This window comes from Triplophysa rosa, linkage group LG3 (genome assembly GCF_024868665.1).
Source record: "Triplophysa rosa linkage group LG3, Trosa_1v2, whole genome shotgun sequence".
Lineage (NCBI taxonomy): Eukaryota > Metazoa > Chordata > Actinopteri > Cypriniformes > Nemacheilidae > Triplophysa > Triplophysa rosa.
Window position 1 is genome coordinate 13,801,476 of NC_079892.1, and position 16,660 is coordinate 13,818,135.

At 37.9% G+C, this 16,660-nt stretch overlaps 1 protein-coding gene across 2 annotated transcripts; it reads right to left on the reverse strand.

Annotated features, from left to right (window-relative positions):
- Positions 1-782: 782 nt before the first annotated feature.
- pkp3a (plakophilin 3a) lies at positions 783-16,460 on the reverse strand. 2 transcript variants are annotated; one of them, XM_057329646.1, is made up of 13 exons: positions 16,345-16,460; positions 11,661-11,761; positions 10,148-11,004; positions 7,600-7,723; positions 7,289-7,493; positions 5,601-5,775; positions 4,893-5,010; positions 4,614-4,778; positions 4,322-4,504; positions 3,562-3,715; positions 3,283-3,478; positions 3,100-3,187; positions 783-2,115 (listed from the first exon to the last, which is right to left on the reverse strand). In XM_057329646.1, exons 2-13 carry the CDS (start codon positions 11,739-11,741, stop codon positions 2,074-2,076), a joined length of 2,388 nt encoding a protein of 795 aa, XP_057185629.1. In that variant the 5' UTR covers positions 11,742-11,761; positions 16,345-16,460; the 3' UTR covers positions 783-2,073. The 2 variants fall into 2 exon arrangements, with proteins under 2 accessions (XP_057185629.1, XP_057185628.1); XM_057329645.1 differs by lacking the exon at positions 16,345-16,460 and adding an exon at positions 14,518-14,897.
- Positions 16,461-16,660: the final 200 nt, after the last annotated feature.

Sequence of the window (16,660 nt, forward strand, 5' to 3'; positions counted from 1 at the left end):
ACCAGCAGAGGGCAGCATAGTAAAAGATGAATAAATGGGACTTTTAAAATAATATTAAAACGCCCACAACGTATAATCTTTCATTTAGTACATATGGCATCAAAAATAAGACAAAATGGGATTTATCAGAAAATATACTGTTACAAGTGACAATCGTACAAGTACCTGCTTGGAGGGGAACAAGAGCCTTATTTAAGGTAAAGGCAGAAGATAAATGACACTGCTGACCCTTATTCCCAGAAACTGCCATCAGTCAACACTATGGAGGGAACAATCTGTCACCTAGCTGTGGGTGTGACGTATAGAAAGTGGATGTTATGTAGGCTACTATAATTTACTCTGAGGTACATAGGCTACTGTAGTTACTCGAGTCGTCGCCCGGAGCGACATGAAGGTCGTCAGAACGTATAGAATTTTGGATATACAGCAACAAAAAAAAAACCGTTGTCATCAATCCATATTATTACACACAGAAGTGTGATTTAGCAGATGTCTTAGCATTTGTGGTGGCTCTTAAGAAAGTGGTTCGGAGTAGGGTGTGGCAGCTGATTGTTCATGCGAAAACAGAAAGTGTGTAAATAGGGTGGGCCAACGAACAAAGCGCAGGAGAAAAGTGCGGTAAAAGGAACCAATTTACTAGCTTTACTCAAACACAGACTGGTTTGAAATGAACAAGTGTGGTAATCTGTTTTACAAAGCAGTATAAGGAAGGTTTTCACATGGTGTACTGTCCCTTTAAGAGATCGCAGGCTTGGATGTTGTCTCAACAAAATCCGACAACATATATTTATTTGCTTTTTATTGTTTTTTGTTTATATGAACATAGGCCTATACCTATGACACTTACACATTTCATTGTACAATGCATTTGTTATAAAAAACAAGATGTTTGAGAATGGAAATGATCAAAGTATTTAGAGGAAACATTCCAGGCATTCTTAAAGGTCAGAAGACCTCTCAGCCGGTTTAATTTCTGATCCAGTAAAGGCATGTCACAGCTATGTAAAGATTACAAATCATTCATAACCGTCTGAGAACATTATGCCGCATACACACCTGATTAAATATAAGCTAAAAACATACCAACCCACACCTTACATTCAACATTTAATAACCATAATAAAAAGATCATACAAAAAAATAACACTACTAATATGGGTTAAGTTGCTTACTGTCAAATTAATGCACATATTGCACCAAACGCTATCTATAAACAAAAGACATTCTAATTCTCTCAAAGATATAGATCTCTCATAAGAAAATATAAAGGTGCACATTGTTTCTGCCAAGTATAAACACTTCTGTTTTGCACTTTTGTGAACTGCATTAAAAAATCCATATAAATGTGTCAAATTATATCTCACTACACCAATGTATTTTCTATCAGACAATGTTTCTATAAAGACAACTCTGTGGAATACGGATGGCACCCCGTGACCCTGTTAGACTATGGGTTTAATGCAATCACACAACATATACATTCAAACATTCGTTCTCATACAATTCATTTTAAAACTATCATTATTTGCACATGAAATAATGCTATATCATTTTGCTTACGAAGCTTATTTGTACATGCAAAGCACCAGAACTATAGCAAACCCAGATTATAAACATCTAGCACATTTGTTATGACTAACAGCACCAATCTGTCCATCATTGTGTAAAACCAGTAGAATTTCTGTTTACGATTTTCCTGTTTAATGTCTTTCCTACCAATATAAAAAAGCACAGTAGCAAAATGAGTGATCTTATCATGACTAGTCTGTGTTCCTGTAAATCTACGAGAGACCGACAGTAAAAACACAACAGTAGGATATACAAAGCAAATCCCTGAGGATTTTTGGAAAAATCGCTATCAAGTAGAACAGCAAACAAGTAAGGTGTGTTCGGGCAATAAAGTCTTGTACATATTTTCATTTTTCACAACTTTTGTTTTCATGTTGAGCTGGTCTTTCAATCCTCCCAGGACCATTTTCTGTAGCCGAACTGCTGTTATCCATTGTTTTTAATAAAATGTCTTCAAAATTCAAAAGGATGATAGATGTATTAGCCACACAGCTGGAGATTGTTTTACATGGGCATTTCTACAAAGTCTTGTTTCTGAAACCCTTTCTGTAAAACAAAGCAAAAAAAAGCAAATCATTATTTATTTTCACACAGGTTTCCCTTTCAGAAAATCTGATTACAAATGCCTTTTTATACACTACTTTTGCAGGTAAAAAATGTTGCAACTCTGTCATTTTTGGACTGCTTTTAGCTTTAAATCCGGCACACATTCGTTGTAACATCAACTACTCAATGCAATCACAATATTTATTTCCATTTACAGTTGTATTAAGATAGCATATTTTCCGCGAATCAGGAGGAAATACTGTATTTTTAACAAAAAAATGGCACACTTCAGCTTTCAAAGTAATACTTGATATCAGATAGCACACTGGCTTAAATCCCAGCTCTACACTAGCACGGTTCTTCACCTTCGGCATGCTGTGGTGTGTCGGGACATGCTCACGAGGAAATCACCTGAATGCTACATCTCTATGTGGGGCTAAACTTCTGCTTCTCATTTTAACACACCTAAATACAGTATATTCCTCATCTGTTGGTATATTGTGTGTTTTGGAAACTATCCCATATACGACTATATACAGTACATCAGGGGGTTATTTTTCTGTTTATTGTAGAAATGTTTGCTGTGTATACGTATGTGTGTGTGAAAGTGGAAAATGGCTGGAGGGAAGGGCGGATGACAGTAATTCATTTCAAAGATGACACACCGGGCCTTCTGGTTCGCAATACGTAAAAACAGCAATAATAATACGCACACACGTTCTAAAAAGGAGGTCGTTCTCGTTGGATGAAAATATGTTTACTTTAAAAAAGGAAAAGCTATAGGCGCTACACTACTCGCATTTAAAAGGTGCTATTCATTTCTTTAGGAGTAAAATACTTGAACCAATAGGCACATTATAAATGCAAGGCAATTTACAGATATCCATATTGCTCATTGTTAGTTCATGTTAGCTAATGCGCTTACTAATGTTAACAAATACAATGTAAAGTGTTCCTTTTCTTAAATATGTATTCAAAACTTACACTTTTGAAATCTTTGTGTAGTTTCTTGTACTGGAACATGTTGTTCAGTACCGTCGCCGCAGCTTTGGCAGCTTTTAGTTTGCCAGGACTGGACAAATATAGGAAAAAAATGCGTCATTGGTGTAAAGATAATATAATTGCATGTTAATATTTCTGGTCTAGTCGGATGACTCTTAGTTTTACCTGCCATCATTATTGCTCCTGATGCCAACCAAGTTACTTAAGCCATTGAAGTAGGCGATATCTCTTGCTGCCAAACTGCTGCTGGTCACTAGGTTGTTGAGAGCACCGCACATGTTCACCACCACGTCGCTTGATGGGTTCTTCTGGCGTCCGTCGGAGGGCAGCTTGGGAATCAAGTGCTGGACTACTTTGGTGGCTGAAACAGCGAGAAATTGAGTCATGAGATGCTTGCACGCCACAGATGTGGGACTGACTCCGGGCGACGGAAGGGAAGCTTACCCATATCGTCTTTGTTTTTAGCGTGGCGGGAGAGGTTCCTGAGGAAGCCGGTGAGAGAGCGGAGTTCCGCGTCGTTTTCAGTCTTCAACAGATCAATGACGGTGGGCAACATCCTGTGCTGATCTAACGCGATGCGACTCAAGATGGACGCCCACTAAGAGAAAGAAAGGCGTGAAAATGAGATTTATTTTTAATCAGACGGTTTATAAAAAAAACAATTTATTCAAAAATAACTAGAAAAAATAAGTATGACTAGAACTGAAATAAAATAAATTCAACTTATGTAGCAATATGAAACGTAAATAAATAAATAAATAATAAAATTACAAATGCACGTAGTACGAAAGTTAAAAATAACGTAAAATTAACATAATAAAAATATTAAAATACAAGAAAACAAGAAAAATATTATAGCTCAACTGGATGGTTGCTAAGTTGTTGCTAGGCATTATTCTGGGCAGTTACTATGCTTTTTATGATACCTAGAGTGTTGCTAAGGTGTTCTGAGTGGTTGCTAGGGCACTGCTAAGCAGTTGCCAAGGTATTCTGGATGGTTGCAAGGCCATTGATGGCCCAAGTTCTGGCTTGGTTGTTGCTATGGTATTATCCTTGAGGCTTATTAGACATTTACAGAGTGGTTGCTAGGGTGTAACTTAGTGGCAAGTTGGCAGTTCCAAGAGGGTATGGAGTTGTAGGTAGTTGCTAAGCTGTTTCTAGTGTACTTTAAGCCAGTACCACTAAGAGGAAATGAACATCTCACCCTCTTGTCTCCAGCAGTGATGTTCTGGAGGGCTCCGGCTGCCGCTTCTCGTGTCGTGCTGTTGATCTCACAGCGCTTCAGCACCTGGTTATACAATTCCACGATCTGAGGGTGCCACAGCCACTCCATACCTTTCGGAAACTTTGACACTTCTGCAAATGTGGTAAGGTCCTGATTTTGCCTCTGAAAACAAGAAGAAATGTCGTTTGAACTACAAATCCCAGAATGCAATGAGTTTAGGAAAAGCAGGACATTTTAAACTAGTTCAAAAATTTTAAAAGTGGCTCCTCACATCTTTGGCCTTCTTGCTCTGAGGGGTGAAACAGCCGATAGGTTCGCCCTTTGAAGAACCTGAAGAACGAGTGGGACCCTCCAATCGTGCTTGTGTTGTCGGGGGAATCTCATTGTACAGCTGAAAGGACAGATTCCTCAAAACACACACAGCATTCTCCACACCCTGAAAGAAGAAAGTTCCCGTGAATTGCCATTTAAACACACGCATGGTGTGACATTAAAACAGCGTTTGCGGTTCGGCTGATAAGCAGCCTGTAATAATATGTCACGCAATTACCTTCTCCTCTACTTTAGTGTCCAGTGTGCACTTCTGAACATATTCAACCAGAGCTTCCACCAGGCCATTGGTTTCCCTCATTTGCTGTCTGGTTCTCTCACTCACTGAGCTCAAGTTCCTGTTCAAAGAGATACAAATGATAAATATACAAGCATGAATTGTGCAAAAAAACCCTGTTTTTTCTTTTTCGCATAAAGAAAATGAAGCCAAAATAAGATTTTATGCATTGTGCACAGTTTTCTCATGATTTTCATTTTAGGCAAATTTATACTCTGAATTTGCGTCATTAAATACTCGTCTAGACTTCTACACCCTTTTTTATTTCTATGAACTTTAATGGATTCTCACGGGTACTGCAATAAAATAAAATGGGAACTCTGTACCTTAAGGATCTATGTTTTAACATTAAAATGCTCCATTTAGTGAAATTATGTAACATGAAATAACAACGAACAGGTTTTATCAGTGCCTGTTATTTATAAATAGACTTTTTTTTTGTTCACTGTTGACGCACATTTACAATAATGCACATTTGGGGGATACCCACGTTATTTTCTTATTAATACAATAAAACCTCACACATACTTTAGACTCGGCCAAAATATTTCCATTGGGAATTCTTAATATGTAATAAAGTTAATGTAGGAAAAAGAACACATACGGAGGAACTCAAAAAATGTGTCTGTGTGTGTGCACGTGTGCGTTTACCTGAGGCATCCAGTGGTGTTGAAGAAGATGTCTGTCTCTGAGGGGCTCAGTTCAACAAAGTCCTGTTCTCTGCTGCCCGAGAGGGGAATTAGTATCTTCTCTGTCAATTCAGGAAGAGCTTCCCGCGCCAATTTCTCTTTCAGGTTATCCTTAGACGAGAGATTCCATAGGATACCTACAGGGAACGAGAGAGGAGGGAGATAAAGGGAACGGGGAAGAGAAGAGGGCATGGGAAAGTAGCATGGGAAATAGATAAAAATTTGAATAAAGATAAGAACGAGAAAACAACAGCCCAGAGAATTGGTGGGAAAAAGAAATCAGAATACAGAAATTACTATACACACAGAAATGATTTCCCGTGGACACTTTAATCAATTATTTTCGTAATAAAGTAAATTGATCTATTCTCTGAAAACAAATCATAACATTCTATGCAATTCTGCTTCTCAAGTAAAATTTAAAAAAAAATTTGCTACAAAGTTTGTAAATGGAATTTCACAATCGGACCTCCTCAATTTTTATGAGAACCCTTGTGTCATCTTTAAAACTTTCGCGATTCTCACAGGTGAGATGTTTATTGGAGTTTGTGCATATCCAGACATGCAGCGAGCTGTTCGGACTGAGTTCAACCTGACTCGCAGCCCCCCACCAAAAAAGTCCTATCATTCTTCTGCACAAGTCGAGACAACGTTGAGTAATAATTAATGTTGTCTGATGCAATTCTAAGAGAACGGCCAACGCCCTTTATAGAGCCTTTTAGACACTTACATCTAAAACACATTCATATGCAATTTCCTGGCATTTAAAAAGCAACCGATTCAAAAGACACATCATTTAGGCCAAATTCTTCAGCAAGGCCAATCCCAGAATGCACTGTTAAAAACTGATTCAAATTATTCCAAGATGGAGGACTGTGTGAAAGGTTGACTGAACACAAACATATGATTTGATACTACATACGCAAGTTAATCATATTTTTACACTTTATTGTATTAGATGATTCAAAAATACAAACAATTAGTAGATTGTTGGTTTTTGACGTGCTGTGTATTCTACTTTTAGCATATGAAGTAATATTAGCTTAGCAACATGCTAACGTCAATATGAGAATCGATCCTCTCCCCTGTAAAACGCTCTTTGTATGAACCTTATCTGAACGCTTTATTACGTTGTTTTCACCTCAAGTTAATCATTCATCTTTTACTACATGTATGCATAAAAATGGAACGTTATTTCAAGGACCAAGAAATCACATTTACTTCAAGGATAGATGTAAATTATATTGAGTTCAATTATGAGGGCATTTGGTTAAATAACATTGAGAAGCAAAAAGCTATTCATTTAAAAGAATTAAAGGGATCCTTTTCATAGGGATAGTCACCCAAAAATAAATCTCTCATCGTTTATTCACCCTGTTGTCATTCAAAACACGCATATGACTTTTTCTTCTGTGCAACACAAAAGAAGATATTTTGAGAAAATGTCTCAGTGGTTTTGTGTCCATACAATGGAAGTCAATAGGAGTCAGTGTTGGTCGGTACCAATATTTCTCAAAATATCTTTTGTGTTCTGCAAAGTAAACCAAGTCATTCAGTTTTGAAATGACATGAAGGTGAATAAATTATGAGAGAATTTCCTTTAAGAGAAACACAAAAAGGTAAACAAGGTAACGTTACCACGATGCTCACCTGTGATGTTCTTGCGCAGCTCATCATCTGGCTCTTGGAGAGCCTCTACAAGTTTGGGAATGCCACCAGATTCAATGAGAGCCCCTTTGTTTTCCATGTTCTCATAGATGAGGTTCCTGGTGGCACCGGTGGCGTAGCGCTGCACCTCCTCATTGCCGCAGTTAAACAGCTGCACTAGACGAGGAATTCCCTTCATCTGGTACACCTACCGTAGAAAGCGTTCATATGCTTCAGTGTCATCCACTTGAAAAGCACGTTTTCTAATAAAGCCGGTGAATATTTCTTTAGATAAAAACACATGAATTACATACAGCTTTCTTTGAGTCTTTGCTATGGTAACACTCGTGCTGGATGTAGGCAGCTCCCAGCATCTGAAGTTCAGGATCGGCCTGATCAAGATAGTTTATGGCAGTAGGCATGTCCAGGCTGTCGAGTCTAAACAGGAAAGATTTGTTTTTTATTAGAAATGACAAAACGCAAATGTTTAATACATGTTTCTTAGTGCTGTATAAATGATAGTGTTTGTGTACGATAATAACTTGATATTCTGAAGTTCAGTTCAGTTGTGAACCTCTTACATAACAAGTTCAGACTTCACCTAATAGTTCTTCAAAAGTCAACATATTGACTTTAAAGCAGTTTTGCGGACATTCCTCCCTGTGCATGTTTGTGCTGCTGTGGTGCTATGAAGGGTGTTTCTTTCCCAGGGTGTGTGTAGTGCGAGGTGGCTGGACTGGTTTAGGTGTGCCTGCAGAACAGACTACCTCTTCACTTTTTACACACAGGGCTGGGCAACATCAAACACACTCTATTGCACGCAAATATATTACCAGCAAGAGGGAAAGATAAGCTAAATGTGGGTGTACCGACAGGCTGTTAAAACTAAGAATGAATAATTTCATGGTTCAAAGGTCGACTCCTTCTGCAGATAATCACTGTTATCCATATCTGCACGCTCAGAAACACGTTAAGTGTTAAGCTAACAGGCTACTCTCACCAAAATACCAAACATGCTAATCTGCTAACAGTAATAAGCAGGGTTTATTTTGAAAAACATGGTGCCCCTTAGGAAAATTAATCATGGTTTATTTGTGGTCCTTATGGGTTTACTACACGTAAAACACAAAAAATATGATAACAATAGAAGAGTTTGGCTCCAAAATGAGATAACTCCGATTAAAAAAAAATTCAAAAATCATGTTTTTTTATTGTGCATTCCAATTAATATCAATCAAACTGCAGTTGGTTTGTTTAGATTTAAGCCACAATAATTCAAAAAATACAGCTCACTAATACAATAAAACACAATAAAAACATGAAAACATAATAAAAAACATGATTTTTGAAAAAAATTTTAAACGGAGTTATCTCATTTTGGAACCAAGCTCTTCATAGTTAAAGCATGGCTTATTTTCATAAGGGATAAGGGATTTTCATACACAACAAGGCTTATTGGTTCCGAGTGACCTGTTTTACACCAGTGCTGCGAACATACTACTTTTGATTTAATTTAAGTGATAATTCCCACAAGAAAATACAAATTCTGTCATCATTTACTCACCCTTTTGTCATTTCAAACCTGTATGACTTTCTTCCGCAGAACACAAAAGAAGATATTATAAAGAAAGTTGTTTACAGGCCCCCATTCACTTGCATTGGTTTTGTGTCCATACAACAGAAGTGAATAGGGGTCAGCACTGGCCAGCAGTCGGTAAACAACTTCCTTCAAAATATCTTTTTTTCTTATCTGCCTTTATGAGGGTGAGTAAATGATGACAGAATTATTCATTTGTGGGTGAACTATTACTGTAAGACACGATTTCCAGATTTAGTTATAATGTATTGATAATAAATTAGTACAGTATATCAGGGCTGGGCAGTATGAACAAAGTCTAATCACAGTATGAGCAATTTTATATGACAAATAATGGTAGTATTGTGATATATTAATATTTTATATATTTATAATATGATGTATTTATAAATTATATAAATATATATTATGTATTTGGGTAGTTGACAAATAAGCTGCACATACAGTATGTGCTATGGTGTGACAGCAAAAATTTAGGGAAAAAAAACGAACAATCAAGATAAATCTCCTATGCTATTTTATATAATACATATAAATATTAATAATATAAAATAATATATTATTAACAGTTTGTTTCCAAAATCTTTGCTGTCTCAACATGGGCACATTTATTTGTTAACTAACCATTTATATAATATATAAATACCTACAGTATATAATATACATTTTTATGTATTTATGTTTTAAAAAACCATGTGGTACTGGATCCTACAACATTTTGGTAGCACTTTATTTTACAGTCCTGTTTCCCATGAACATACTGTGTACTTATTACAGTAAATATAATAACTAGGTACTAACCCTGAACCTAAACGTATACCATGTAGTTACCTACTACCCAGTTATACTACCCAGTTCTTTCTTAGGTAAGTACACTGTATGTACACTTTAGGTACACGTACTGTAAAATAAAGTGCAACCAACAGATAACTTCACATTATGTACTTATGCTTATTTGAGCTGCAAACAAAACACATAAAACAGACAAAAATCGTTTCAAAACAGACTTGAATGATTCAAAAGATAATAAGTTTGAAAATGTTTGCTTGGTGTCTGTAAAGAAACAAAAAAGAAAACAGAAGAAAACAAGATTTTCTTCATGTGTTATAAGTCGTGTGGCCCTCGTGTCGCACTGTATTTTTATATAACTCTGCATTTTTCCATCGCTCTTACAGTACATGTAATTAACATAAAACTGTATTAGCGGGAACCGCCATACCACCCAGCCCAAGGATGCACTTGTGAGTCAGCGCATGCGCTCTTACCCGCTAAGGTGTCCCATTCCGTCGACCATATCCATGCCATCGTACACGTCCATGCCCCTCCCAACACTGTGCATACTCCTCACAGAGCCAGCACGTGACAGTCTTCCTTGCGACATGGCCAGGTTGGTCTGGGAACCGCTGAACTGTCCAGCGCTGCTTCCATACATGCTTCCGGTAGAAGAGACGGCAGCCCCGCGCACCTGTTGACGATTGTTGATTCGGCTGATGGTGCGGAAGGCGGGGCCTTTGAAAGACTGCTGGCGAACGTAGACCTCCTGTTCCACGGTGCCGCCTCCCCCGCTACTCGAGAGTGTCCTGCTGAGGGACCCCTTCATGGCCGGTAACGTCATGGAACTGACCTGCTGCTGTCCACCTTCGTATCCGTTCGCTCTAGTGGTGGAGTACATGGAATGACGTGGGTAGGTGCTGGCGACGTAGCCGTTGCTCATGCTGTGGACGGAAGCCTGACGCGCAAAGCCGGCGTCGCGTTCGGAACCGCTCCCGTCGCTGTCGTCCTGTGCCATCATGGCAGAATAAGGCTGGCGGGGCATGCTTGCCAAGCGCATGGAGTGCACCGAGGCGCTCTCAGGGTCTGTCGCCATGCGGCCGAAGGAACGAGTTATTGTGCTGACCTGCTGCTGTTGAATCGGGCCACCCTGGAAACCACCTCCGTGGAAACTGCCACCCTGGAAACCACCTCCCTGGTAACCGCCGCCGATGTGCTCTTCTTGGTAGTAGGCCCCTCCCCCACCACCACCACCATGTCGAGCCGAACAGCTCATTTTAGTTTTGGGGGCAAAATCGACGGCGGAACGAGACGAGTAACCGCCACTGGAGTACTGCGATGGACGTTGGGACTAGAGGAAAAGAGCAAGTTGGTGGGAAATTAATAAAGAAACCTCTAATCTCATGAAACTTTCAACAGTGTCACTCCACAAGAAAGTTACTCTTGAATTTGTCATTTGTATACTGACTTTTCACAGGGGGTTGATGGGTAGAGCTGACTTGTGAAATATCACACTTAACAAGCACAATCTTCATTATTTATTTCTATCACACTACTTGGACTAGACAGTCAGCCATACATTCACGGCAAAATAATTTATTAAAGATAAAGTGTGTCAGTTTTTTCTATGTTGAAATACTTTTACATATTCCAACGTAATATGCACAGACAACAAACTATAAATAAGCCAATCGTAGTTTGTTTCCCCCAAAAGTGTTCACACTGAAGCGCTATTAAAACATGCTTTGTTTGTTTGAGAATTCCATTCACACCAACACAGCAATACTGATTCAACCAATGGCGTCAATAAGGGGTCGGGCCCTTCGTTTTCCCGCTCAATGATAGTTAGAGGAAGTGTTTAGTACGCCTCAGTGTTGCATACGCTACTCATCATCATAATTTTCATAAAGTTAAACCAACCATTTATCTAATAGACTTGTTAATATATAAAATGGTAGAAGTAATCTTAAAATAATAAAGCAGAAAAACAGAAAGAAAGAATTTTACCATCATTGGTCTTCCAGCAGAATAGGCATATGATTTTGAACTAAAAGTTGGGGTAAAGTTTTGTGTCTGATATTTTGTCATTGTTGAATAATTCCCAGACTCTAGAAAAAGAAGAAAAAAAACACATTAGGAATTTATACAAATATAAAATGCATGTAAATGACATGGATGACCTTTAAACAGATCACTGACGCTGCAATAGAATCATTTCTTCAAATGAACTTTCAGTTAGTTTCTGTCCCAACTACAATGTATTTTAATTTAGAATATGAAACTCGGTTGAACTGTTGAATTTACTCCCAGAGACTAAAATAAAAATGATCTTTTATTATTTATTATCATTTTTTATTAAAAATATTTCTTTTTTGAAAAAAGACTTTTCATTAACAATTCTAGCCCTCAGGTCTTTTGTTTTTATCTTTTCAAAAACAAAATTCACATAACACACAACAACATTTCAGTAACAACGGAAACATAAACGCTGTGCAGAATTTACACCCGTTTCACAAAATAAATAAATAAATAAAAGCTTAGTATTATAAACAAACATTTATGTTTATTATTTCACAAAACAATATAAAAAAATCCCATAAACATGCATGTTTGTTGTTCGACAAAACAACTCAACCAAAACGATAAACCTCTTTCTGTCATTCTTTTGTCAGGTTTATAATACCTTTGTAGGTTTGTATGTAAACTAACCAATACAGCTAAATGGAAAAAGCAACAGTCAGCGTAAGTTGCTAGCGGTGGGAAACGGGCAAGAAAAGTTCAGGTGATAAGCGAATGATTTAGTGCCCTGTGAAGTCGTCAGGTAAGTAACAGTTTAGTCAGTATGCTCGGCATGTGTCCTCGATGACATCGCAAGTATGTGGCAACCCGAAGAGGTACTGCAGTTACTGCAATGCAAGTTTTCTACAGTTTAACAAAGGCTTAGCTGCAAAGAGCGGGTAATGTTAACATCCACTGACTTCTTTAGTCAGACACATGTTCGCGTCCGTGCCGTGGGCAAGCACATACACATGTGTGAGTGTGAATCAGGGTGTGGCGTGAGCTTTCATAAGTGTAGAGTCAACAGACAACAGCCAGTGAAAGCACAGAACCGGTTTGATGGCTGCATTTGATGCCACTCCCAAACGCCCTACCCAAAAAATAAAAAAACACGCACACTTCAAGCCCTGCCTCGCCCTGCTCTGTCATACTGTTTAAGATTAGTGGATTTCAGCTTATAAGAAACTAGTCTTAAAAACGCTGGTTATTGTGAGAATTGAACGTTTTTCGTTTAGGACATTCGACGCAAAAACAGACTGTACGCCCTATGTTCTCACACCTGTAACTTATGCCTGGTATGTCTGATTTAGTTTTCAGAAGTAACACGTCTCTGGGATGCCTTTAGGCCAGTAACATGAAGACGCAGGGTTGTTCTGACTTGCCAAAACACAGGTAGAGCTCATAAACAAGGGGTCCGGTTAAACTCGACCATATGCACAACGATTCACCCTGAATTGTGAATTCAACTGATCAGATCAAAAACAAATCCCTAAAAATCTTCAGTAGCTACTTTCAATGGAAAGTACACATAAATGAATAATACAATTCTGGCACACGTGTTTATTATATTTAGACAGATTTGAGGTGCAGCCTACAGTTGGGAAATACAACAAATAGTGCTTAGAAACCTAAACTAGTCTATTAAACAAGGTAGAAATGAATGCGCTAGTTTCTAGTTGATATTGACAGCGAAGTGATTGACACCCTCATACATTCCTTTTGTGAAATGCTAAGCACTTTTTCCTCTGGGGTGTGTCACATCTTTCACTCTCTGTAGATGCTCAGCAACAATAGAGATCACACAAATTACAATTATTCAAACAAACCGCAACAAGTACGCATGTATTTTTATGTCTTTATATTTTGCCAGTACCAATTCTTCATCTTTTTTTTTAATATAATGTGTTGCAAATCTCAGTTCTAATCGATACAAATCAATGACAAATTCAAAATCTATAGAGATTTCATGCATAATGATTCACTTTGTTGAAACCACAATGCATAATGTTCAAGAAAAAGTGTCAAATCTACATACTACAAATACCAACCCCGCTTCTTATTCTCAGTTATAACAAAGGTAGCTTTTTGAAATCTTTTGTTAACATAAATTACATATGACACACTATCAGTCACAAGTTTAGACACAAAACTTTTAATGAAACCTAATTGAAACTACTTTTTATTATATAATTATGATAAATAGTCCTATTTAATGCAATGTATGTGTTATGAGTTACTTTCATGAAAAATCCACTTTCAAAAACAGTCTTGAGCAGTTTCAATGATCCATTACAGTGTTTTAAAAGTAACAGGTATGTATTTAAACATAAGCTTTTAAAGCAGAATAGTTTGACTCTGAACTTTTGACAACTGGTGTCTGTAAATTATAATCGTATATTCAGTTACAGAAGTCATGTGACCACAAGATTTTGCTGCAGGCTGTTTTGACTTGAATTTGCAAAAACATTCACGTACAAGTTAAGTGTAAACAACATGCAACAGCCTGCCAGTGTGAATGCACTAATAATGCATTTGTTTTCATTTGCTTTAATATTTAATCAAGTCATTCGGACGTAAATCGCAAAACTTTCCCAAAAGTTTAATAAGGATGAAAGTCAGCCCAGATCATGTTACACATGAAACCACAGCGCAAAAGAAAAAAAACGATTAGCTGATATGGGAGACATTGAATAGCTCGACAGATGAGTCATCATTTAAAGGCTTAAGTGTTATTGTAGCTTCATTACAATAATCGAACAGGCCTTTGAAAAAGGAACAGAAAGGTTCAAAGAGCGCCGTGACACACCTGAAGCTGCGTATTGTGAAGTAGAGCCGTTCTGCCGCGGAAGCGTGGATTTCTCCGCCAGTCTCATGGACACCTGCTGGTGGACGCGCTTAAATCTGGCCTCGTCCTTTGCGTGAGTCCCGCCGTGCGCGAGCTCGTTCTCGGACGGTACCGCGTAAGTACTGACGGTCATATTGGGCTGCAGCGCCGAATGAAAGACGTTTTCGGAGGTCATACTCGCACTCATGATGGGACGAGTCACACTAAGAAAACAAAGTTAACAGTCCCAGCAAAACGCGAAAGAAACGCTAGATCCCAGCGATGTGATACAATAATCGCGTATCGAGTTACTCAGTGCTGTTGGAGCTTGTAAGGCGGTGCAGTATTGCACTGACGATCGCTCTGATCTGAGCGTCTTTTTTCGCAGGTGGGTGTTTCAGTGGGCGGAGTGTGCGGATGAGTCATAGGTTACCTGATCCAGGTAAAATTCATGAAAGATCGAAAGGAAGCTTTTGTACTGTGTTTCTACAGTATGGGCGACTCTTAAGCATGTTCAGGTCGTATAGTATAATCACCCCAAAGTATAACTGGGATCCATTCCGTAGAGATTCAAAGGTTGAACAGTGCACCGATGGTCCGATTGTCCGAGTCCGAGTGAAGGTGCGCGCTGACACGCACATCATGTGACGTATGCGTCCGTTTACAGCGGTTGTTGTTCCGTCGCTTAGCAACGCGAGAAGCCGAAAGCTGTGGCATGTCACCGCGTGTCTTGTGTAGTTTTGTCAATTTAAAACTGCCTAAAAGCTTTCCATTTTGCAGTACGATAACACTATGTAAAATATATATTTACTTTTAACACAACTTACAACTTGCACAACATAATTATGGTAGGCTACACTGTAAAAAAAAAACGTAAAACAACGGATTACCAGTACATTTTCCTTTATTTTACTGACATTTCCGTTAATGCTAAAATGTAATTTAATGCAGTGCAAAATGTAAAATGCAGGTTAAACAACTGTAAAAATGAATACGGAAAATTCCTTCATATAAATACAGTATATTGTGCCCTATTTTAACGGAGTGTATATATTTGTGTCTGTGCTTGTTTATACATATATTTTGTTTACTGTGTAAAGATGTTTTTTAACTGTTGTGTATTTTTATATAGATACTGTAGCTTGTTCAGTCATCGATCTATTTTTGCCATAGTTACATTTTTAACTTAGCCTAGCCTATATCAAATGATATGATGTGCTGCACGCTTCGATCTTAAATGGCTTAAATTCATAAAAATCATTGCTGGTATATTTATTATTATTAAATTAAAATGATCCACTTTTTTAAATTAGACTCATTAAATTCTACTTAATATAATACAACATTTAGGCCCGGTTTCACAGACAAGGCTTAAGGCGAGTCCTAGACTAAAATGAATGTGTGACCTGTCTTAACTGAATATAACTTGCCCAGAAATATCTTAAAATACATCAGTGCCATTGTTTTGTCTTAAGATGCAGACCAGTAATATATTATTCTAAGGCATTTTTATAAAAGCGACATAAATATCTTAATTCAACTAAGGTATAGTCCTGGCTTAAGCTAAGCCGTGTCTGTGAAACCGGGCCTACGTCATTTCAAGGTTGAATTATGTTTATGCAACGTCAAATCGAAAGATGCCAAAGTTATTTTGCATTAAGATAAGATCTTTTTCTAAGCATCAGCAACATCACACAATCTCCCACAGAGGTCATGTCATGACTAATATCTTCATCGCTTCTCATATGACAAAGATTACAAAATATTTGTAGCTACACAAATTAAAGGTTTTCTTTAGCTATTACTCACCTCTTATTAGCAGGGTTTGGCGAATATTTCCAGTGCAGAAAAATATTTTCTCTATTTGCGTTCAATTTAAAGCGCTGTGCTCCTGTAATTTGCTTGGTTAAATCTGACAGATGTCAAAGAGACGGATGAAGTTATAGTATTTTCAGTGACAACGCCCCTATCTCATTAAATCTCGACTGTATACAGTATGTACTGTATGTACGCACTCACGTTTACCTTTCTGGTTACCAAACCTCAAGTATTAAGGGAGGGGTTTGTGTGATTACAGTATGTATCAGACAGAAACAGACTTTGTCTCAGACAGAGAGAGAATTAA

Bases quoted from the DNA above. Each gene is read 5' to 3' on its own strand.
- pkp3a (XM_057329645.1), bottom strand. From the start codon at position 14,743: ATGAGTGCGAGTATGACCTCCGAAAACGTCTTTCATTCGGCGCTGCAG. The intron at 11,005-11,660 runs GTAAAATTCTTT...CTTTTCCTCTAG, and splicing joins CTGCTGGAAGACCAATGATG to TCCCAACGTCCATCGCAGTA. The intron at 5,011-5,600 runs GTAAACGCACAC...CTCTTTGAACAG, and splicing joins AACACCACTGGATGCCTCAG to GAACTTGAGCTCAGTGAGTG.